At 56.2% G+C, this 21,053-nt stretch overlaps 4 protein-coding genes and 1 non-coding gene across 8 annotated transcripts in view; 4 read left to right on the forward strand and 1 right to left on the reverse strand.

Annotated features, from left to right (window-relative positions):
• Positions 1 to 85: 85 nt before the first annotated feature.
• Positions 86 to 4,300, forward strand: TMEM61 (transmembrane protein 61). Its single transcript, XM_035333854.1, has 3 exons — positions 86 to 136; positions 2,691 to 3,084; positions 3,856 to 4,300. Exons 2-3 carry the CDS (start codon positions 2,738 to 2,740, stop codon positions 4,139 to 4,141), a joined length of 633 nt encoding a protein of 210 aa, XP_035189745.1. The 5' UTR covers positions 86 to 136; positions 2,691 to 2,737; the 3' UTR covers positions 4,142 to 4,300.
• A 772-nt stretch (positions 4,301 to 5,072) lies between these two features.
• On the forward strand, positions 5,073 to 7,352 carry BSND (barttin CLCNK type accessory subunit beta). The gene is made up of 4 exons (XM_035333853.1): positions 5,073 to 5,540; positions 5,978 to 6,069; positions 6,419 to 6,616; positions 6,872 to 7,352. The coding sequence occupies exons 1-4, from the start codon at positions 5,364 to 5,366 to the stop codon at positions 7,095 to 7,097; spliced, it is 693 nt and encodes a 230-aa protein (XP_035189744.1). The 5' UTR covers positions 5,073 to 5,363; the 3' UTR covers positions 7,098 to 7,352.
• A 969-nt stretch (positions 7,353 to 8,321) lies between these two features.
• Positions 8,322 to 8,392, forward strand: TRNAG-CCC. Its single transcript has one exon. It is a non-coding gene; the product is annotated as a tRNA-Gly (tRNA).
• A 721-nt stretch (positions 8,393 to 9,113) lies between these two features.
• PCSK9 (proprotein convertase subtilisin/kexin type 9) lies at positions 9,114 to 20,938 on the forward strand. 2 transcript variants are annotated; one of them, XR_004752813.1, is made up of 13 exons: positions 9,114 to 9,299; positions 9,386 to 9,574; positions 9,752 to 9,875; positions 10,002 to 10,135; positions 10,335 to 10,476; positions 10,557 to 10,753; positions 10,839 to 11,022; positions 11,377 to 11,547; positions 11,627 to 11,775; positions 11,856 to 12,021; positions 12,116 to 12,297; positions 12,399 to 12,920; positions 20,928 to 20,938. XR_004752813.1 is itself a non-coding variant. In XM_035333019.1 (12 exons), the coding sequence occupies exons 1-12, from the start codon at positions 9,132 to 9,134 to the stop codon at positions 12,564 to 12,566; spliced, it is 1,974 nt and encodes a 657-aa protein (XP_035188910.1). In that variant the 5' UTR covers positions 9,114 to 9,131; the 3' UTR covers positions 12,567 to 13,278. The 2 variants fall into 2 exon arrangements, 1 of the variants encoding a protein (XP_035188910.1); XM_035333019.1 differs by lacking the exon at positions 20,928 to 20,938 and having other exon boundaries at positions 12,399 to 13,278.
• Positions 15,735 to 21,053, reverse strand: part of USP24 (ubiquitin specific peptidase 24) — a 60,387-nt gene continuing 55,068 nt past the window's right edge. For all 3 annotated transcript variants that reach the window (XM_035333018.1, XM_035333016.1, XM_035333015.1), the window contains 5 exons: positions 20,643 to 20,721; positions 19,979 to 20,054; positions 18,798 to 18,884; positions 18,357 to 18,467; positions 15,735 to 18,197 (listed from right to left, as the gene is read on the reverse strand). In XM_035333018.1, the coding sequence (XP_035188909.1) occupies positions 18,135 to 18,197; positions 18,357 to 18,467; positions 18,798 to 18,884; positions 19,979 to 20,054; positions 20,643 to 20,721 (416 nt within the window). In that variant the 3' untranslated portion in view covers positions 15,735 to 18,134. The remainder of the gene's footprint in view (positions 18,198 to 18,356; positions 18,468 to 18,797; positions 18,885 to 19,978; positions 20,055 to 20,642; positions 20,722 to 21,053) is intronic.

A 21,053-nucleotide genomic window follows, 5' to 3' on the forward strand; every position in this document is an offset into this window, starting at 1 on the left:
TGCAGCGGAGCAGCCCCGGGGGGGTCCCGGCAGCGCCCCGCCCGCCGCCCCCCGCCCCGCCCGGCCGCCGCCCCGCCCTGGGGCCGTGCTCCGCGGGAGCCGCCGGGCGGCCGGAGCGGGGCTGGCGGCGGCGGGGTGAGTACGGGGGGACCGGGAGGGGGCAGGCGGGGGGGCTGCAGCGGGGTGCCCGCAGTCCCCGTGCTGCGGGGCGGGGTGGGCTCGGGACGCCGGGAGATGCTCCGGGGGTGCTCCGGGGGGCTGCGGGTAGGGACGGGGCATCCTGTCCCATCCCCATCCCACCCCATTCCCATCCCCATTCCTATCCCCATCCCACCCCATTCCACCCCATCCCCATCCCATCCCATCCCATCCCATCCCATCCCATCCCATCCTACCCCATCCCACCTGCACTGCCCGTGGGATAACATCAGGGCCGTGCAGATGCTCTTAAAAACTTATTTAGCACAACACTCTGGGGCAGTGCAACCCCTAACTAATGCCAGCGGCAGTAAAGCAAAGTCCGAGAGAGGCAGAAACAAGACTTAATTGCACGCCCGTGCCTCGGTGTGTCTCTCCACGGCGTTCCTCCTGTGTGCGGCTGCAGGTCCGCAGGTGGAAGGGCGGCTGGGAGCGCCGTGGAGGTGGATTTCTGCTTGCGGGCGCTGGGAGAGATTCAAAACTCTTTTCATTTCTTGCGTCTCCGGAGAAGAGTGTTTTTCTGAGTAATGCTTGGTAGCCCCTATGAATCACCATCTGCATAACTTTATATGGGGGCTGCTATTCTCAGCGTCTCCCTGGAACTACGCAAACTATTAACCTTCCTATCTGCCTGGAAGCTCAATGTGCAGACCATTTTTCCTAGGAAAGCCTGTTGCGGAGCGGGTCAAGGAGATGGGACAGAGCAAAACACAGCTTGGGAGGTGGGGATGTGGGTTTGGAAGGAGGCACTCGCTGTTTTTGGAGGGGCAGACCCTCCTGGAAGCCTGGCAGATGTGCAGCGGGAGACCCGATGTGCCGGGTGCTGCCTCCTGCCCCGGCACCCACCTCGTGCCCACCCACGCTCCTCTGGCCTCTTCCTGCAGAAGAAAAAACCTCACGCCTTCGAAGGGCTTTGGAAGATGCCCGGGAGAGCCGTGCCAGCCCCGCGGGGGCCAGGAAGGGTTTTGGCAAGGGGACGTTGGCGATGGCAGCACGGAGGAGCTGCCCCCGCACGGGCGCTGCGGGAGCACGTGCCGGGTGGGCTGGGGGAGCTTTCGGCGCTGCTCCCCGCGCTGCGCTGCTCGTGTCAGGAGAGAAGGCTTTATTCTCCAGCTGTCACTCTGCCACCTTCCAGAGGCTCTCCCTCCGCCTTCCTCTGCCTCCCCCTCGCTCCCAGATGTGCACGGTGCGGGGGCCAGAAAATTCCCTGCACCCGGGTGGGGAGCTGCAGCATCCCCCAAAGCTCCCCACACCGACCCCGAGCACTGGGGGTGCTGATGGGGGCATTTCAGCACTTGGTGATGCTCCAGTCCAGGCTTTTGGCTCGGAGGGACCTGCAATTTCCATGCAGTTGGATGAGGAGCTTCTCGGGGGGGGATCTGGGGCTTTTTATTCTTATTTTTTTTCCAAATAACGTTGGGTGAAAAATCTCCAGGCAAATGCAGTGCTCTCAAAGGCACTCACAGGTCAGGAGCGTCCTTGTGCCCCCTGTCCTGTGCAGTCCTCCTGGGAATTTCCGAGCTCCCCCTTTCTCCTTGGATTTCTTCATTAGAGGTAGATCAGATCGGACGGGGTTTCTTTCACTACCGAGTAATTCAGCTTTCCGTGGAGCGAGCCCATCTGATAAACGGGGGCAGCCAGAGCCTCGTTTTCTCAGTGTTTTTCTGCCTCGGCCCCGCTGCCTGGCATAGCAGAAGCACCCACGTCAGCGGCAGGTCGTGCCCTCTGCGAGGGCTGAGCCGGTGTCCCGCAGATTCCTGGCTTTTAACACAGATTCCTGCTCCCATCTGTGCCCCACGCCGGGTGGCAGAGGGGAGCAGCTGCTGGGGGCTCCCACGGGAGAGCCCCTCGGGGTCCCCGCTCACGTGGAGCCTCAGGACCAGACCTACGTGAGCTCGCCTGGTTTGCCAGGGCTCTTTGGCTTCCAGGGACAGCCCTTGGCCACCTTCCCTGAGGATCCTGAGGACACAGGAGGCAGCGCAGCCCCCGGTCTCCGGGGCTGGGGGCTTTGAGCAGCGATGCCGGGCACCTCCTGGCACCGCAGGGCTGATTTGTGTCCAGCCTGAGATGAGAAAACATGCGCTGATAATTCTGGGGTGGTGACATCTGAAATTTATGTCCCTCCCCTAACCCCTCTCGTAAGCCTTGCTTTGATCAGAAACCCAGCTGGCGTTTTTCCGACTCTGTGAGGAAGGCTGGAAGAAAACCCAAAGACAAGAGCTATGCACGCCCCTGGAGCCACCTCCTGAGCTCCCCCGGCTGGGGTTCTCATCTGCCGGGATGGGAGCGCTGGCTCATTCCTTTAAAACAATTTTATGGGACTGTTGGGGAGGTTTTTTGGCCCAAGGGGCGTCTGTCCTTTCTTTGCATGAGGGGTTCCCATCGGAGATGGTGGGAAAACCCCTCCTGACGGTCGGTGGTGAGCAGCTGCGGAGGACACACCGCCTGGCCCTCTCCAACCCTTCCTTGTGTTGCAGGACGCGGCGTCCCATGCGCTGCCTCGCTCTTCTCCCCTCCCTGCTGCTCTGAAACCCAAAGGATGGCAGCCGCCTCGCTGCGCTACGGCGTGACCATCACCGGGGCCGTGCTGCTGGTGACGGGGACGCTGTGCTTCGCCTGGTGGAGCGACGGCGAGGTGGGCTCCTCGGCCGGCGCCGGGGCTCGCCTCCTGCCTCCCCGCGAGGCGCAGGCGGTGCCCAGCTCCTCCAACGCGCTGCTGCGCTCCGTCAGCTTCTTCTGCTGCGGCATCGGCGGCATCCTCCTCCTCTTCGGGCTGCTCTGGTCCGTCAAGGCCAACGCCAGGGTGGTGTCCCGGCGCTACCAGTACCACTTCCCCCGGGACCTGCAGTACTTCACCGCGGAGCCCCTGGAGAAGTGGCACTGCAGGTGGGTGCCGTGGGTCTGCCCGCGGCTCTGGGGTAAATCAGAAAAAAAAAAAAGAGTAAAAGAAGCCGTAAACATAAAGCCACAATCATCCTGTTGGGGCGGGAGGCAGCATTCCTGCTTCTCAGGGGCTTTCGGAGCCCATCTGACCCCAGGGGTGAGGTGGGGAGCTGCTCTGGGTGCCCTGTCGGGCTTTGCACCAGTTTCATCCCAGTTTGATTCCCGTGCTGGTGGGGTGGCATCGCCCTGGCACCGCTGGTGCTGTGACAGCCGGAGCCAGCAGGAAACACTGCAATGAATGCGCTGGCATCCCCCACGGGGAGAATCAGCCCCCTCCAAACTGCCAGTGCTGCGCAGGGCAAAGGTTGTGCGGAGGTTTTCCCCGTACACACGCCGTGTTTGCTCAGCACAGAGCGGCTGGAAGCGGGGCTGATGCACGGGGGGCTCGGGAGGGCACGGGGTGGGTGGGACTGCACCGAACCAGCACTGCTGGCCCTCGCCCCGCTGCTCGTGGCAACGTGCTGCCTCGTTGCAAGGTCTCATCGATGGCTCCTCCTGCGTGGCTCCCTGCCCTCCTGGTGTCTCCGCTTGTCCCCAAGCGTGCAGAACCTGCCCGTGTGCCACCACCAGCACACACGTCCCCAGGCTCAGGGCTTGTCTGACGGGGCAGGAGGATGCTCCAGGTGACAGGGAGCTGGGATGCTCCAACTGGAGGGCACTGGGATGCTCCGGCTGACGGGGTGCACTGCCGGGTGTCTTCTCCTCCCCTCCCAGCTCCTGGGACTCCAGCGCCATCCCCACCTACGAAGAAGCCCTGACCTGCAGACCTGCCCACTGCGCCCCAGCCCTGGTGCAGCCGGCGGCGAGGAAGGAGGAGCGGACGCCGCCGCTGTACCACTACCTGCAGGAGGACGAGCGCTGGCAGGGCGGGCGCCGCCGCAGCTCCTCCGACAGTGCCCTGTTCCGCCCCAGCCCCTCCTGGCTGGAGGCCCAGCACCCCGGGGAGCCGCGGGCAACGCCACCACCCAGCTACGAGAACATCAGCGGCCGCGAAGTCTGAGAGGCTGGCGGCGCGGGGCCGGACTCCGGGTGGAGGCGGGGGGGCTGTCCTGATTTCCGAGCGATCGGCCGGGGGCTGCGGGGCCTGAGGGTGATGTGTCGGGGTAGCGGCATGCTGGGAAGCCTTTGTATTTTTAATAAAACCCCTGGGGAGCTCTTATTTTGGTGTTGTGTGGCTGTGACACCAAAGGGTGACGGTGGCTCCAAGCCCGTGCCTGAACCTGTGCCATGCATCGCTTGGGTGCCCACCAGCCCCGATCCAGGCTGGGGGCTGCCCTCTTGAAGCAAGAGCTGTGCAATAAAAACTGCAGCAAAAAATAAGGAGAAAAAGCAGCCAGCAGCTGGGACCGAAGGCAGGAGAGGACCCAAGGTCTGGGCTGTTTCAGGGAGACCAGGGGCAGCGGGAGCTGGAGCGTGCAGTGCCTGCTGCCTCCCCTCTGCCTCTTTCCCCTCCTCATCTTGCTGTGCGCGTCCCCATCAGCTGGCCATGTACCCATGGAGCGATGCTGCTGGGGAAGAAGCCCACATCCCGTGCCCACACTGCCCTGCCGCGTGCCCCCTCAGCCTTCTCGGTGCCCTTCCACCCCTATCTCTGTCTCTTCCACCTCGCTTTCCCTGCAGGTTGACATCCCACGCCTCACTTCATCCTGCTTAGAGATGCTCAGTGGCTTGTGCGTGCGCTCAGGGCATCCGTGTGCGTTTGCTCTTTCAGCCAGAACCCTAAAAAAAAAAAAAAAAGACCCCCCCCCGCCCTGAACAAGCAGCTTTGCAGCTGTGCCCAGCACCAATCCATGCACACACATAACCTAACGCAGCCCTTTGGGGCTGAGGACACCCCGCTGCTGGGTCCGCAGGGGCTGAGCCCGGTGAGCAGCCCCGTTATTTACCCTGGGCTGTGCAAGTGCCCACGGTGGTCGAGCCATGTCCCCGTCCCTGCCGTGCTGTCCCCTCCCCGTGGCCGTGTGCCCCCAGGGAAGGTTATCCGGGCACGTGCCGGGCAGCTTCGCTGGAGTGTGACCGGCGGGCCGGTGTTTGCATTCATTACAAACCCATTAAAAACTGGCTGGCTCAGCCCTGGGCAGGACCAGCCCCACGTGCGGCTGCTCCTCAGCCCCTGGCAGCCTCTGGAGGAGGAAGAAACCACTCCTCGCCCTGCCCCAGAGCCCTGCTCAGCACGGCCGGGGGCAACAAGGGCTTCCCGGCCCCCCGCCCCGCCGCCGCCCATGGCCGAGGAGAAGACGTTTCGCTACGGGTTCATCATGCTGGGCTTCTTCCTGGTGATGACGGGCATGTTCATCATGAGCGTGGAGAAGCCCCAGATCTACATCACCTTCTGCGCCGTGGGCGTGCTGCTCGTCGCCGTGGGCATCACCTGGAGCATATGCCAGTGCTACCCGAGGGTAGGGAGCGAGGGCCGGGGAGGGCTGCGGGCTGCTGCGGTTTGCTGCAGGGGGGGGAACCTCAGGGGGCTCTGGGTGCTTTGGGGGAGCTTCTCAGCAGCCCCAGCACTTAGCGTGGGAGGCACTGGGGTCTGGTAGCCTGGGAAAAAAGCCAGGTCCCCCCCCCCCGACCTGCGGAGTCTCCTTGGCAGAGGGCACAGCCGGCACAGCGGGGCAGCCACGCGTCCCTCCCCGGGGACACAGACCTGGCACTAAGGCTTTTTGCCAAGCAGCTGCTCTGGGAGGTGCAGAACTGTTCTGCATCAGGGCTGCAGCGAGGGGCTGGGGGGCTCCCAGGACCCTGGCGGGGATCCCTGGCACTGGGATGCCGCTGGCCCCATCCCCACAGAGCCCCCGCGCCCTGCGCTGCCCCCAGGCTCTGCCTTTCTCCCCCCCAGGTAACGTTTGTCCCGGTGCAACCCGAGGCCGAGTGGTTCCTGCCTGACAAACCCCCGCTGCCGACAGAGAGGGACAGCCCGGGGAAGCTCTGGTACGTCCCGGCGTTGCTTTCGGTGAGGGTTTCCATTGTGCTCAGGGCTGTCCGCCTGCTGCCGGTGATATACGGCAGGGTCTGAGCACACCAGCACAGGGGACAGCCACGTATTTTGGGGCACAAGCCATAAATCCAGCAGGGGAAGGGGTGAAGGGGGAGCAGGACCCACATGTGATGCCGGGCAGGACCTTCTCATAGCTGCTGGTTCAGCTGCTGGATCCCCACGGGCATCCCGCCCTGGGGAAGCTTTAGCCCGGTGTTGGCCACAGCACCGGGGGCAGCCCCCTCGTTCCCCAGCTCTGTGGGGCCGGATCCTGCCTTACACCCCCTCCTCCCTCACCCCCAGCCCGCAGGCTCCCTACAACAGTGCCTACGAGAAGAGCCTGCCCTCCTACGAGCAGGTCCAGAGGCAGGCGTCGGCGCAGCCCCGGCCCCGCAGCTGCTCCCAGCCGGCCGTGCAGGCAAAAGCAGAGGTGCACCGGGAGCTGGGGGGCGGCCAGGACCCCCCCCAGGAGCCACAACCTCGTCTGGAGACCAGCAGCTGGTACTCGGTGGTGGGGGGCTTGGGGTGGGATGCGGGGTGCCCGCACGCACCAGTAAAACCAGTGGGGGGGGGGTGCAGACGTGCTGGGAGGGGGGAACTCAGCGCCGAGTTGTTCACCATGGTTAAATCAGGAGGAAAAGGGGCTGGCTGGGTGATGCTGAGACCGACACCGCGGGGCCAGCTTGGGGTGGGGGAACCCAAAAATTAGCACAATCCCCTCCCCCCAACAGCTTTCAGCCTGCTCTGTCCCCACAGCCCCCCCCGGCCACCCCTGGGGACTGCGCCGCTGGCGTCCCTCCTGGAGGACATGGACACGGCGTCGCTGGAGGGCTCCGTGCCCGGCAGCCCCGTGCCGCGGGGCCGGACCCCCGGCTCCCCCCGGAAAGCCAGAGGACAGGAGGACGACCTCTACTACGGGCTGAGGGAAGGGCCGGACGCTCTGCCTGAGGACAGCGATCGCCTTTTTGAGCCTGAGAACTGATGTCCTGGGGGGGCACGGCTGCTTGGCATGGAGATGCCGCATGGAGGGGACGCAGCGCCGAGGAGAGGGGCTGGGGTTGACCCCAGAAATGTGGTACTGGTGGTGTGGGGGAGCCCCAGAACCCAACCAGCTGCTCGCGTGGGCACGGGGAGGCGTGAATGCCAGCCTGGGCAGAATCCAGGCTGAGGAACGTGCTTAGGAAGGGGAAAGGAACCTGGCTTTGCCGCTTGAAGCATGCGCAGCGGTTAGGTGGGCAGCGGCGCATTCACCCCAGGTGGGCTTTGCGAGGCAGGGATGTCGGCAGAGCCTTTTCCCCGTTTATCAAACCCTCCCCCCAAAATTAAAGCCAGATTCTGAGACGCCGACAGCCGTCAGCATTCCCGTTTGTGCCCTGGAAATGCCAGAGGGGGGCAATGGGGCATCCCCGTCCCTCCTGCACGGGGCCAGCAGGAGGGCTGGCAGACCCCAGGCCCCACCGCGGCGTGCCGCTGCCCCTCGCCACCCTGACACCAGGCAGCAGCAAGGTGAAAAAGGGCAGGCGTGTTGGGGTGGGAGCGGAGAAGCCGCTGTTGGCTAAATATTGCCGGCAGGAGCACGAGCGGCTGTCCGAGAGGACGTGTTCACTGCCCAGGTGTTTGTACATGACCCGTTCCTGCCAGCCCCTCCTGGCTCTGTGGGGTGTCTTGGATTTGTTTTAGGGCTTTTCCCCATCTCATGTCTCAGGGCTCATCGCTGCCTTCACCTTTGAAAACTTCACCTTTAAAGCCCCTGCCCCAAAGGGGGGGGTCTGAGTCCCGGCACCCACCAGTGAACCCCGTGAGGGAGCACCGCGGGCACCAGGGTGGCTGGAGCTGAAGGCTGAGCCCTCAGAGCCTGGCTGCGGTTAAACATTGCGAGACGCGGGACATTCCTGCATGGCATTACCAGCACCGGGACCTGCACGGGGACGTGGCGAGGGCACAGAGGGCACAGAGGGGACGGGGACACCCCAGCTTGGTGGCACCACTGCTCAGTGGGGTCTGCTCCCTGCGCCCTGCACCGACTGTGGCCGCATGGCACATGCCTCAGTTTCCCCATACGCGTCCCGGGCCTGCATGCGGACGGCACCACGTGCAGTTAACCCTGTCCTTTGCAGCGCAGGCACCGTCCCCCCACCCCAGCAGCCTTTTTGTCGCCCGGTGCTGTGGCCGCGCACCTGGGGGCAGGCGCAGCCCCCGGCACGCAGCACCAGTGGTGTAGTGGTATCATGCAAGATTCCCATTCTTGCGACCCGGGTTCGATTCCCGGCTGGTGCACCCGCTTCCCTGCGGCTGCTTAGAGCTGAGAGGGAGCCTGCAGGTTTATTTTCCATCCTGAGAACCAAGATCGGACCCCCTGCAACTTCTTTTTTGGCTGTTTCTAAGCGATTTTTTTTTTTTTTTTTTTTTTTTTAAAACAAAACCCCATCTTTCGGAAACTGATGGTGCAGGGGCGGGGAAGGGCTGTGCCGACGGGGCACACACATGTATTGCACACACACACACATTAATATCACACAGACACATTACATTACACACACATAAATATAAATATATATATCTATTCATGCTGCTGTGACGGCTCTGTAAAAAATGCCTAAACAGGATTAGAAGCTTTCACAGAAATCCACCTCCGACCTCCGCCAGCGAGAGGCACAGAAAAGCTCCCAGCCCCTTCCCCGCACAGCCCTCCAGCCTCAGCGCTCGCCTTGCTGCAGCGGGGGGATCTGGGGGGGGGGGATTTCTCTGCTAAAAAGGGCTGAGCCTGACGGATTTACCGGCTCAGCGCCTCTCCCCAGCGCCGCCGTGTCGCTGCCCTCCGTGGGCTGTGGCCCCGTTACTGGTTAACTCGCCCCGGTGGCCCGATGGGGCTGGCGGTGGCGTGATCCTCACCGCGCCCGCCCCGTCGCACCGGCAGCGACCCCGCACCCAGAGGGAGGCTCTGGCTCCGAGGGGCTCCGGGCTGCCCGGTGCTGAGGTTCCCGGCTGGGTTGGAGCCGTCGGGGCCGTCGAAGCCATGGTGCTGGTGCCACCGCTGCTGCTGCTGCTGCTGGCGGCGGCGGCGAAGGTTGCGGCGGTGGAGGAGCTGGCGGAGGAGCTGGTGCTGGCCCTTGGGGCCGCCGACGAGGTGGTGGCAGCCGTCGGGGCTGCCCCAGGGCACGCCGCCTTCCATCGTGCTGCCAAGGTGAGGAGCGGGGTGGTCGGGGTGGTGGTCGTGAGTGTCCCCTGTCCCCTTCTTCCTCCCGACGCCGAGCGCTCGTGTCCCCGCAGGCGTCGTGGCGGCTGCCCGGGCACTACGTGGTGGTGCTGCAGGAGGGCAGCGGCGAGGCCGAGGTGCGGGGCACGGCGCGGAGGCTGCAGGCCCGGGCGGCACGGCACGGCTACCTCACCGAGCTGCTGCACGTCTTCCACCTCCTGCCCGCCTTCCTGGTGAAGATGAGCAGCGACGTCCTGGACATGGTACGCAGCGGTGCCCATCTGCGGGGTGGGTGGGTGCTGAGGCGATGGACACCCATCTGTGTCCCCAGCCCTGGAGCTTTTCCAAAAGGACCCGGCTTTGCCCGGCCTGTTGCCACCTTTGTGAAGCCTTCGAGGCGTAAGCCGGGTGGTGAGGGAGGGTGCTGTGCCTCCCCGCAGGCCCTGAAGCTGCCGCACGTGGAGTACGTGGAGGAAGATTCCTACGTCTTTGCGCAGAGCATCCCCTGGAACCTGGGCAGGATCGTGCCGCCGCAGCCCAGCTCGGGTGCCTACAGCCCTCCCAGTAAGTTTTGGGGCTCTGGGGAAGGATGCTGAACTGTCTGCTCCTGTCCCACTTTCGGGAGCATCCCAGAAGGCCCGGGCTGACTGCGGTGGTTGTTGCCTTTTCCCCCAACCCCATTCCTGGCAGATAAAGGCGACCAGGTGGAGATTTACCTGCTGGACACCAGCGTGCAGAGCACCCACCGGGAGATCGAGGGCAGGGTGCTTGTGACCAACTTTGAGAACGTCCCCGAGGAGGACGGCACCCGCTTCCACAGGCAGGTGAGCCCACGGGGGCTGCGTGCTGCAGCCTGGTGAGGTCCCTGGGCACCCACCGGACCCAGACAGGGGCACTGCAGTCTCGAGCTGTCATTGCCATGGGGAAAAAGCAAAGCACAGGGGGAGGGCTGGGGAGGGCACTGGGGTGTTACAAACCCGTTCTGATGTGATGGATTGGAGCGTAAAACCTTGCCTGTGCCAGGCCAGCAAGTGTGACAGCCACGGGACCCACATGGCCGGGGTGCTGAGCGGGCGTGACGCCGGCGTGGCCACGGGCGCCAACATCCACAGCCTGCGCGTGCTGAACTGCCAGGGGAAGGGCACCGTCAGCGGGACCCTCATCGGTGAGTGCCACGGCCATGACAGGGCAACGCTCCCCAAGGGCCTGTCCTGCCATCGTCCTGTCCCTCCTCCCATCCCTTAGGCCTGGAGTTCATCAAGACGACGCTGGAGGCTCAGCCCTACGCGCCGCTGGTGGTGCTGCTGCCCTTCGCCGGTGCCTACAGCCGCTCGCTGAACGCCGGCTGCCGCCGGATGGTGCAGATGGGGGTGGTGATGGTCGCAGCCGCCGGTAACTACAAGGATGATGCCTGCCTGTACTCACCAGCATCTGAGCCGGAGGTAGGGACTGGGTGGGTTCCCTGAGGCATGGGGACACGTGGGGACGTGCTGCCAGCCAGCATCCTCCTCTGTCACCCCTCCGCAGGTCATCGCGGTTGGGGCAACCAACAGTGAGGACCAGCCCGCCTCCATCGGCACTCTGGGCACCAATTTCGGCCGCTGCGTGGACCTGTTCGCGCCGGGGGACGACATCATCGGCGCCTCCAGCGACTGCAGCACGTGCTTCACGGCGCAGAGCGGCACGTCGCAGGCGGCCGCGCACGTGGCAGGCGAGTGGGGCGCTGGGGGCATTTATTTGCCAGCCAAGGTTTTGGTATATTTGGCTTATTTGGGTGCTGGGGCCCACACGGACCTCTGATGCCCCGTGCATGCAGATGGTAGGCTGCAGAGAGTTCTTCTTGCGTGTTATGTCTCGTGGTCCTGCTGTCACCTCTCTGGGTCCCTGCTGGGATCTTATCAGGGGTGGGCAGTCCTGGGGGCCCCAGCCCTGACCCCCGTTGGTCAGCAGCACCATGCACCTGCCACCCCGGCGTGCCAGCATCTCTCTGGAGTCACACTGCATCTCCCTGCAGTCACACTGCATGTCCCCCCGGTTCTCACCGCGACCCCTCGGCTCCCTGCAGGCATCGCAGCCATGCTGCTCAGCGCCGAGCCCGGCCTGAGCCTCGCCGAGCTCCGGCAGCGCCTCCTGCACTTCGCCACCAAGAACGCCATCAACGCGGCGTGGTTCCCCGAGGAGCAGCGGCTCCAGACGCCCAACAGCGTGGCGGGGCTGCCCAACCGGCTGGGTGCAGGTAAAGGCCCTGAGGTGTCCCAGGGCCCGAGCATGGCTCCAGGTGCCACTAAGGGCTGACGGTGCCTGCCCCGTTGCAGACGACCAGCTGTACTGCCGCTCGGTGTGGTCGGCACGCTCGGGGCTCACCCGGCACGCCACGGCCGTGGCTCGCTGTGCCGGCGACGAGGAGATGCTCAGCTGCTCCAGCTTCTCCCACAGCGGCCGGCGGCTCGGCGAGCACATGGAGGTGAGGTGTGGTGCGTGGCACCCCAAAAACGCTGCCCGTGGGGTGCACCCCCGTGATGCTATGTGCTCTCCTGGCTGCAGGACAAGGAGGGGAGGAAGCAGTGCGTGGCCCACAACGCTTTCCGGGGCCAAGGCGTCTACGCCATTGCCAGGTGCTGCACGTGGCCCAAGGCCGAGTGCCAGATCAACGCCAGCTCGCAGGAGGCTGAGGGGGCCGGCTGCTCCCCGCAGGACCACGTGCTGACCGGTAAGGCCCAACAACACGGCTCACAGACCCTTGGGGCTGTAGGCATGGGGCTCAGCAGGCACATCCCCTCCGATGTCCCCTCTGCCCTTGGCAGGCTGCAGCTTCCACTCCCCCTCCGCCACCCTGGGTGATGGCGGCAGACCCATGCCGGGGCCGGGGAGCAGGCCTGGCCACTGTGCTGGAAGGACGGAGGTGATGGCACACGCGTCCTGCTGCCCTGCTGCCGCGCTGGAGTGCCGGGTGAAGGAGCACGCGCCTCAGGGCTCTGCCGAGAAGGTAGGGAGGGTGTCACGCCAGCCACCTCACCCTGAGCCCCAAGGACGGGCAGACACCCCCCCTTTGGTGACCTGTGGAGGTTGACATCCTTCCCCGGCTAGGTGACGGTGTCCTGTGACGACGGCTGGACGCTGACAGGCTGCAGCGCCTACTCCCAGGGCCCTGGCACCTTGGGGTCCTACGCCGTGGATGACACCTGCGTGGCAGTGAGTGCCGCTGGCAGCCGGGCGGCCGCGGCCGTCGCCATTTGCTGCCGGAGCCGGCAGTAGGGACAGGCCGAGCCGCCACCGGGGCGGCTGTGCCATGCTGTGAGATGTGGCCACTTGCAGGTGCCAGCCTGTCACTTGTTTGGTGACAGGACGGGCTCCTGCCTGTGCAGGGCATGGAGGAAGGCATCACCACGGGAGCACAACCGTGTGGTGGTGTGGCCCCGGTCAAGCCCCTGCTACGAGCCATGGGGCAGCTCTCCAAGCAGCCACCGTGCATCCAAAGCCCTGCTGCCCTTCCCCTGCCACATTTCTACACATTCCTATACCTATACTGACTGTATAAGCTGTCTTGAGGCTGTTTGTTTGTGTTGCCACACAGCGTATGACAAAGTCCCCACCTTTATATATATATAAGTGAGGATTGCTCCTTTTTCTCCTGGCTGGTTGCTCCTTAGGTTTCAGCTAACTTAGCTTCACACCTGGTAAATCATAGTCCAGCCATTTAGGGGTGGTTTTAAAATTGTGTACTCAGGTATTTGGGAGACCTCTTTTCTTTTTAGACAAGTGTAAGGGTTCTAGTTTAAAAAAGTTGCTTATCTAGATTTTGATCTGCATTGCTACAGAATCAGCTACTGCTTTGTTAGTGTTTTTTTTTGTTGTTGTTGATGTTGGAGTCAGAGTTGATGATCTGCTGGTGCTACGTGTTGCTTTAATGGTTTCCCTTTCAGGGCTTCCCCAGTCATACAGAACTGGCAGCATTTTTTTTTTCTTTTTTAAAAGAAAAAGAAAAATGAAAGAAGAAAATCCTTCACAGTACTTCGGTTTTTACCTTTGTACCTTATATATTTATTCAGAGTTTTATAAATAAACATCTATAAAATGTCTTTCAAAAATAAAACTCAGAGACCAGTGCTTGGTAGATACAGTCCGTGGCCTCCCCCACCTGGACCGGGGAGCTGGCACCCATCCCATGGGACACGGGTGCCTGCAGACCTGCATTGCTTCCCTAGATGAGCTCTGCTTCGTTAGGGAGACAGCCACAGCACCTGGGGCTTGATCCCTGCCCCTGGTACCAGATTTCCCCAGAGGATGGCAGATGGTGGGGGCACCCTCACCTTGCCCCTGGCTAGCCCAAGCTGCAGCGACCAGGGCCCGGTTGGTGCTGTCCCATGCAGATGCAGGAACTGCACAAGTCTGTTTTCAAAACAGCGGTGGAACAAGAGGCTCCAGTTGTGGAAACAAAGCGTCACCCAGCTTCGGGGAGCGTGCCCTTGAGCTTTCTGCTGCTGGTATAAACACCGGGCTTCCCTGGGTGAAGCCCTGGGTGGGAAGGTGAAGGGTAGGCGCTCAGGAAGGGGCAGCAGCGGGCAGAAGTGTCAGGAACAATCAAAGCAGCAGGACAGGAGCAGGAGAAGTGCCAGGAGCCACCAAAGCAGCATCACACTCTTTGGGGTGATTAGCAGCCTCCTGTTACCTCAGTACCTAATTTGTGTGGCGTTACCTGAGGAAAGATGAAAAAATTAAGCTCGCCAGCACAAGCAGCAGGTTAACCTGTCAAGCTTTGGGTGTGTTTTCCCCATTAAGAGGCCCCTTACAGAGAGGAGTCATTACTCCAGCTTTAATTGGCCATAGCAGGCAGAGGCCCGGCGGGAAGCACCGCTTTGAAAGGCTTAAACACCTTCTAACTCTTTACCTAAAGATGGCAGAAGCCCAACCCTCATGTAAACATGCAATTACATAGCACGTGTGTATAATTACAACCCGTAATTTTATCAGCTCTAACTTCACTTTCACGCAGGGGGACAAAAAGAGAGGGCTGTTAGCCTCAGAGGAGCTCTGACAGAGCCAGCAACGTTCAGATGAGAGGTACGAGGTACTTAAAAACACACATCAGCGCCTTCACTGCCGCTGGTTTCCCAAGCAGGGCAGGTCCTGCTCCCCGCAGGGGGTGAGGATGCTCACCCAGCTGTATGCCAGATGCAGCTTTCACGGCTCAGGTCAAGTGTGCTTACGTAAACCCAGCGAAGGGAAGAAGTATCGAACAAGATTAGCTCTTGCTTAGGACCCCGTGTGTGGGTAAGCAGAAAGATTGTTCTTATTTGTTCTGGAGATCAGGCTTTAAAAAGGCAAAGTAAAGCTGAAGGATCCTGAGCCCCTGTGGAGGGATAACCAGGCAGCCTTTCCACTTCACTGCTCACACAGGGCCAGAGGCCTGAAAAATGCTTTTATGGAGGGGAAAGCAATGGACCACGAAGGAAGGTGCTAGGAAAGGGCACTTCAGAACACAGAAGCACCTCACTGCATTTACCCGTGGCCATGACTTACCCCCCCGATTTGTGCTTCTTGCTGTCCTGATGCTCTCCCAGGGACAGCTCTCAGGTCCTGGCCCACCTCTCATGGCCAGCACAAAATATTTATACACTGGGGTCAGAGGACCTTGTGTGGGCTGTGCCTCCCAGTGCCCCTTCCTCAGCCCCCATAACAACCTGTGCTGCAGTTCGCAGCTGGTAGCATGCAAAGGCCAGCTTCTGCTTCAGGATGGAGCTCTCTATTAACATGCCAGCACCCTCTTCTTTCTGTCATGCAGGAGAAAGCAGCATCAATCCCCAGCAAGCTACGGGCAGTCCCAGCAGCACATGTTGTTTGCAAGCCCCAGCCCCTGCTCCCAGGACAGGCACTGCCAAGGGAGAGTGCAGGCTGGGTCATGCTTCAAATGCAAGCCCTCGTGCTCAGACTGGAGGACAAAGGCAGCTGTCAGGAGGGCAGGGCTGGGGCTGCAGCCTCCAGTTCTGCTCACAAAGGGAGGCAGAGAGGTGACCAGGGGATACGGGCACAGCACCTCTCCTGTGCTTTCTGCAGGACATGCCAACACAAAAGGCAGTACTACTGCAAGCACAGATCTCCTGCTAATCTTGCTATCTGACACACAAAAGCTGCTCTAATCCCTGACTGCAAGCACAGCTAGGGTGAATCTTCCTGCTAAGAAGGTCAGGGGAAGAAATCACACATGGTATAAATCTGACAGTGCATCAGAACATGCCACAGCTGTGCAACAGGGCAGCACTAAAGACCACACAGCTGCTTTGCTTTCCTCTGGGCAGGTGCCAAAATGGTAAGCAGGGTAACCCTTCAGAGCTCCTTATCTGGAGGAGCAGCTTAGGAAGTTCTGAAATAGGAGGATCAACAAGACAATGGTGTAGTGTAGGTGCAGTCTAAAGATTACACTAGTTTTCTGTGAAAGGAATAACTTTATTCCATTGACCAGGAATCCCAAGACTGTTCATCAAGACTGCCTAATTTTTCCAGTGCCAAATGTCTACGTATTAATCAGACAGTATCTCCCCGACTGCTCACAGGCAGGCTGCGGCTGCTCCTCACTGAACATTGTGTAAGCTGTATAAAAACATTTTCATCCAAAAAGATTGGCAGTAAAAATTACAACATAGAAATGCATCACAATTTACACAAAAACTAGTTTTGTTGAACTCTATTTTCCAAAAAATAATCTTCAGCAGGTTCAAATGACAGCAGCTGGAAACCAAAATAATTGACCAAGTATCATCTTATTGCAAATTATAACCATCGACTTTGTACAAGCATGAGCAGAACCATGAAAAAGTTTGTATTGGTTTCAAGTATACAGTGGTGATGAGCCATCCTGATGTTGTTCTCCTAGCAATGCTTCTTTGGGCCTGCAGTAATCGAGGATGTTGTTTCCATAGGAAATAACAGGAACCTGAAGTGACAAGTGGTGCCAACCCATAGGAACGGTACCGGCTTCTTCCATCACCATCACCGCTGTGTACTGACTACTCGTGATGTTTTATGACCCATTACAAAGTATTAGGGGTGGGGGAAGGAAGAAGGGGTATCTGTAAGAAATGATTCATTCAAAATTAATTTAAAACATCACATTTAAAATGTCCCAGCACATTATCAGAAACATTTATAAAATGCTAACTCTGCCATGTGTATGAAGACATTGTTTGGAAAAGAAAGTGAGAGATTCACTACAATGCCACCCTTGCTTCTTCGCAATTTATGACAACAGTTCTCTTAACCCGCAATAAGTTATAAAGCTGTACAGCTGAAATCATATCGGATGTTTACTTCCAACAGTGAAATGACTGGTTAATTTCAATATTAGTGCACAACAGTGAAAAGCTGGCTGCTGCCTCTTGGTTCAGCAGCAGCATGTAGAAAGGAAAAAAAAGGCACTTTTTGGCTGGTTGTGCCTTTAACTTGGCAAATTTGTCTATTCTGGAGGTACCCAGGCACTCCTCAAGATGCCCCCCGTTTCTGTGCATGTTTGTTTACATAATTTTTAAAGTAAGGCAGAATCTATAAATAAAGGCAAAAAGCAGTGCAGAAAATGTGACAAACGTAAAATGTACAAAATATGAAGTTAGTTGGCACAAAAGAAGCTAGCATCCCGAACCAGAAGTCACTGAACTAAATTTGATGTGGAAAACAAAGCTGTGCTCAAGTTATCCCAACTGGTTTCCAGTTGTTTATGAGCAAACCAAAAGAGCCATGATATTTTAAATGTTGCCTGGTCAAGTGAAGATACAAACAAAGCCAAATCGTTCTTTCCCCGTGTTAAAATTGCTATAAAATCTGCACAACAGTGTCCCCACCTCACGCAAGGAATTATTCATCATATACAACCAATACCAACTTTCTCAGTAATTTCAAAGCATAAGCAAGTGATTGCAGATCACATGATTGAGACTACATTTGATTCAATATGTCTCCAAAAAGGTAAAAAATTTAATGAGTAAAACTGCAACATAATTCCATTTTAAAGTGCTTTTCTTTTAAACTACTCATTAACTTTTTTTTGTTAAATCCACCAACATCCTTTAATAAACACTTGCATACCTAGAGAACAAAGCTTTTCTTTTATTGCCCTTCCCAGTTGTCTGTGGTTTTAGGAAGGTTTTAGGAAGGGTACCAAAGAGACAACCCATTCCAGAGCTCATTGACCAAACCTTTCTGTAAGGAGTCACTCTCCTCGCAGAGCGATCTTACTGATCCTTCTAATGAAGAGCTTTATAAATGAGCAAGGAGACATATTAAATACGCAAGTCCTTATGTAAACCGATTCTTTAACTAATATTTTACAATGAAATGTAGGTCATCACACGTCTTTACAGAAATTTGAATATTCCTATTCAATATTATCAGAAAGATTAAAAACTTGCCCTCCATACATAAGGGCAGTCTGGTTTTTCTCTGTATAAAAACCAAAAGAATTTTTTTTTTGCAGCATCACAGAAAAGCAACAGTTTTACATTCACTCATTTAATGTTCACATAAAAATTCAACCACTAGCGTTTGTGTATTTGATAAAATCTTCTTGACAAACTGTTTTCGGTGTCTGGACTGTCATAAGCTACTGCAGGTGAAGATGCAGTTTTCTAGAGCGTTTATCAATCTGAAGCCTTCGTGGCTAAAAATGCTTTTAGCTTTCAGGGAAACAGCCATCTCCTCCAGCGTTGCCACCGATCCTGTAAAGCCATTTCTCTTCCAGACTTTTCTAATGGCTTAAGCAATGGGACTCCAGTTTCAATAGGTACCAGGCATTAAATGTTTGAGTTGATCTGCTCTCATGTTCATTGGTATCCTTTATGGGTCAACATCATCAAGGTCACTTTTAGACTCACCAATCATCATAGGAGACTCTGAGCCCTTCCAATACACACAAGGGGTGGGGGAGAAAGATACGGTACATTATTTTTCGTAAGGCACACGATTATTGTGTCTACATTCAGTGATGGTCCTGACCCCAGGAACAAGTTGTCTAACGGAAGACACCAGAAGATAAACATGCCATTATTTTATGGTTACCTGCTGTAGATGTCTGTCTCCATTCTCATTAGCTGGACTACTTTCAGACCCGTTACTGCTTCCAGACTGATCTTTCTCATTCAGCAAGGCTGTGGCATAGGCCAGCGTGTCCTGATTTGGAAACAGTTCAGGATTGATCGTCAGAAGCTCTGCTGATACCTTCATTTCACAATCACTTTTTTTTTCCAAGTTTATTCTAAAACAATATAGCTGCTGTAGTGAAATAGCTGACTCACCACAGGTAATTGTATGATATTGACTAATAGCCTTTAAAGGTTAGTTTTTACAGATTAAAAACACAGGATCCAGGCTTGGTGGGGAAGAATGGCCTTAAGTGCACTGGAATATAGTACAGTTGCCACAAACAAAGCCACTAACTGAAAAGTGAGAGAAGAAAAAACCCACAAGTTTAACACCATCTTCCAGGATGGACACACTTACCTGTGCTGAAATAGTGCGCTGGAAGGTTTTTGCGGTTGATGTTTCATTGGATACATTACTCTGTGGAGCCCAGTAATGTTCAGACATCTGCATAAAAAGCCAAGAAAGCCACAAAAATGCAGTATGAGTTACACGCGTAAAACCTCATCCACTTGGGATGGTAGGCAAGCTACGAGTATCGAACAAGCCTCCTGAATCCTTTGGCAACAAGCTGGAGATTTGGGGCATTGACAGGCAGGCACTTCAGGATGTAGTTTCAGAAATTACTGCCCCTCAGCTGAAACCTAGTAACCAGCTCCCTTTTTGGCAACTGTACACATGTGCAAGTTACTGGATGCCAGCTGAAGAACAGTAGATTCAATTTTTCAACAAGGGTTTATATGAGCTAGTACAAAGTAAAAACGGGTACAGCAGGACTATCCAGACCTGTCAGATTACTGTATTTCAAGAGAAGAATGGCAACAAGTGCCAGCTGCACTGCAGGAATCCCAATAACGCTGCTTCCACTGTTCAGTACAGTGTTAGTTTATGCATCTGGTATCTTATTATTGCCTGGCAGCAGCTGTCAGGACAGAAAGACAGCCTAGATCTGAGATGATTTCTCAGACAAGCATAGTGAGAATAAGCATGGCCCTGCTTGTCAGCAGACATGGGCCACTTCTGCTGAGCTTTAAGTTTTATAAGTGTTCTTGGATATTTATTAAGGGATGTATTGGCCAGCCTATGTTAAGTTTAGAGGGAAGAACCAAAAAATAAGTATGTGGGAAGAAAAAGCTGTATGTGTCAACAGCTGCGCTTTGTGTAAAGCTGTGACAATTCCTCATAAATTCACCTTGCGAGGTGTTCCCTTGCATCAACACATAAGCAAAAAGAAGAAGTGAAGCCTAACACGAATACACTGACACTGAAAGTTTTCCCACATGCAAAGGAAAGGTAATCATTACAACCATTCACATTTGGTTACATTTACTGAAACACTTGATGGCTTAAAGTTATTGAATGTACCAAATTCAACTTCATTCCAACTGTCCTTGTTAAAAATAAAGTAGCTTGTATATTTGTCTTACTCCTCATCTCAAGGAGCAGTGGAGAGAATATAAGTTTCATAATTCCCATTGTGAATAAAGTGTCAGTTTTTGAATAAGGTGTCAGTTTTTTCCGTGAAGTCACAGACAAACTACCTTTTTCTGTAGCCACTGCACAGCCCAGCTCCAGTGGTGGGAATTCTCCTTGAAATAATCTTTTGCAGTAGGGCACCTAGGACATTGAAATTATATTTGTTATTACTGGACAAGGTATTCTGGCAAAGTTTTAAAAAAAAGAATCTAAAGGCTTCTTTTTTTATGCTGCACTGTTATCATTGCAAACACTGACTTAAACTAAACTGTTCTGTTATTAACCAGACTAGCAAGAACAGTAACGTTTAGTAAAGTTTACTCAAAGTAGTCTCCTATACAGATTCACTTATTGCAGAACTATGCTTTAGCAGGACACGTGCCAAGTTCCAACCAAACAATTTAACAGTCACAATATTTCAAGAAAGATGGAACAGTTTTCTTATATTTATCTCGGTCTTAGTACTAAGCATCTACTCCATGAAATGTAGCTGACCATTGCCTTTAAAAACAGCAATTATTGGTTTTATATAAGAAATCCATTTCAGATACTACTTGGTACGGATTTCACTTCACACTGAGGCACACAGTATCAAGACCTTTGAGCACCACTTTCGTCACAGTAACCAAAGCTAAAGCTGATCAAAAGTGGAAAAAGCAGCAGCCTAAATAGTAACAGAGGGCTCTAAGGTAGGGATAGAAGTTAAACTCTGAAAACCTTAGTACTCACTTCTGGGCCAAAGTAACGAGGAACTTGACACACTGGTAACACCGACTGCTGTCCACATGGTTGCTGTGGTGCATCAAGGCTGTAAGGAGAAACAAGTGGATTAAAAAAGATAAAATCAGATTTCTATGTACCAACCAGGCTGAAAACATAATGAAGATGAAGCTAACATTTTAGCCTAGGTAGGCAAAGTTATTTCTACAGATGTTAGCATGAGTATGTGTTAAACACACTACTGTATTGCTGGCAGTTTTGACTATTTCTGGAACTCTATTGGATTAAAAATAGATCAAAGTGAAAACGCAGTAATTCTTTCAAACACAGTACCTGAATTTAAAATAGCCCTCTCCTAATGCAGTTTTCCTCCCCTATAATCCATTCTATGTTAGATAATTGCTATGGTTACATCTATCT

Source organism: Oxyura jamaicensis, chromosome 8 (genome assembly GCF_011077185.1).
Source record: "Oxyura jamaicensis isolate SHBP4307 breed ruddy duck chromosome 8, BPBGC_Ojam_1.0, whole genome shotgun sequence".
In the NCBI taxonomy this organism is placed as follows: domain Eukaryota; kingdom Metazoa; phylum Chordata; class Aves; order Anseriformes; family Anatidae; genus Oxyura; species Oxyura jamaicensis.

Excerpts from the sequence above, each read along its gene's own strand:
- BSND (XM_035333853.1), top strand. The coding sequence starts at position 5,364 with ATGGCCGAGGAGAAGACGTTTCGCTACGGGTTCATCATGCTGGGCTTC. Across the intron at positions 6,070-6,418 it reads GACAGCCCGGGGAAGCTCTG|CCCGCAGGCTCCCTACAACA; the intron begins GTACGTCCCGGC and ends CCTCACCCCCAG. Across the intron at positions 6,617-6,871 it reads CGTCTGGAGACCAGCAGCTG|CCCCCCCCGGCCACCCCTGG; the intron begins GTACTCGGTGGT and ends CTGTCCCCACAG.
- TMEM61 (XM_035333854.1), top strand. The coding sequence starts at position 2,738 with ATGGCAGCCGCCTCGCTGCGCTACGGCGTGACCATCACCGGGGCCGTG. Across the intron at positions 3,085-3,855 it reads CTGGAGAAGTGGCACTGCAG|CTCCTGGGACTCCAGCGCCA; the intron begins GTGGGTGCCGTG and ends CTCCCCTCCCAG.
- PCSK9 (XM_035333019.1), top strand. The coding sequence starts at position 9,132 with ATGGTGCTGGTGCCACCGCTGCTGCTGCTGCTGCTGGCGGCGGCGGCG. Across the intron at positions 10,136-10,334 it reads GCACCCGCTTCCACAGGCAG|GCCAGCAAGTGTGACAGCCA; the intron begins GTGAGCCCACGG and ends TGCCTGTGCCAG. Across the intron at positions 10,754-10,838 it reads CACCAGCATCTGAGCCGGAG|GTCATCGCGGTTGGGGCAAC; the intron begins GTAGGGACTGGG and ends ACCCCTCCGCAG.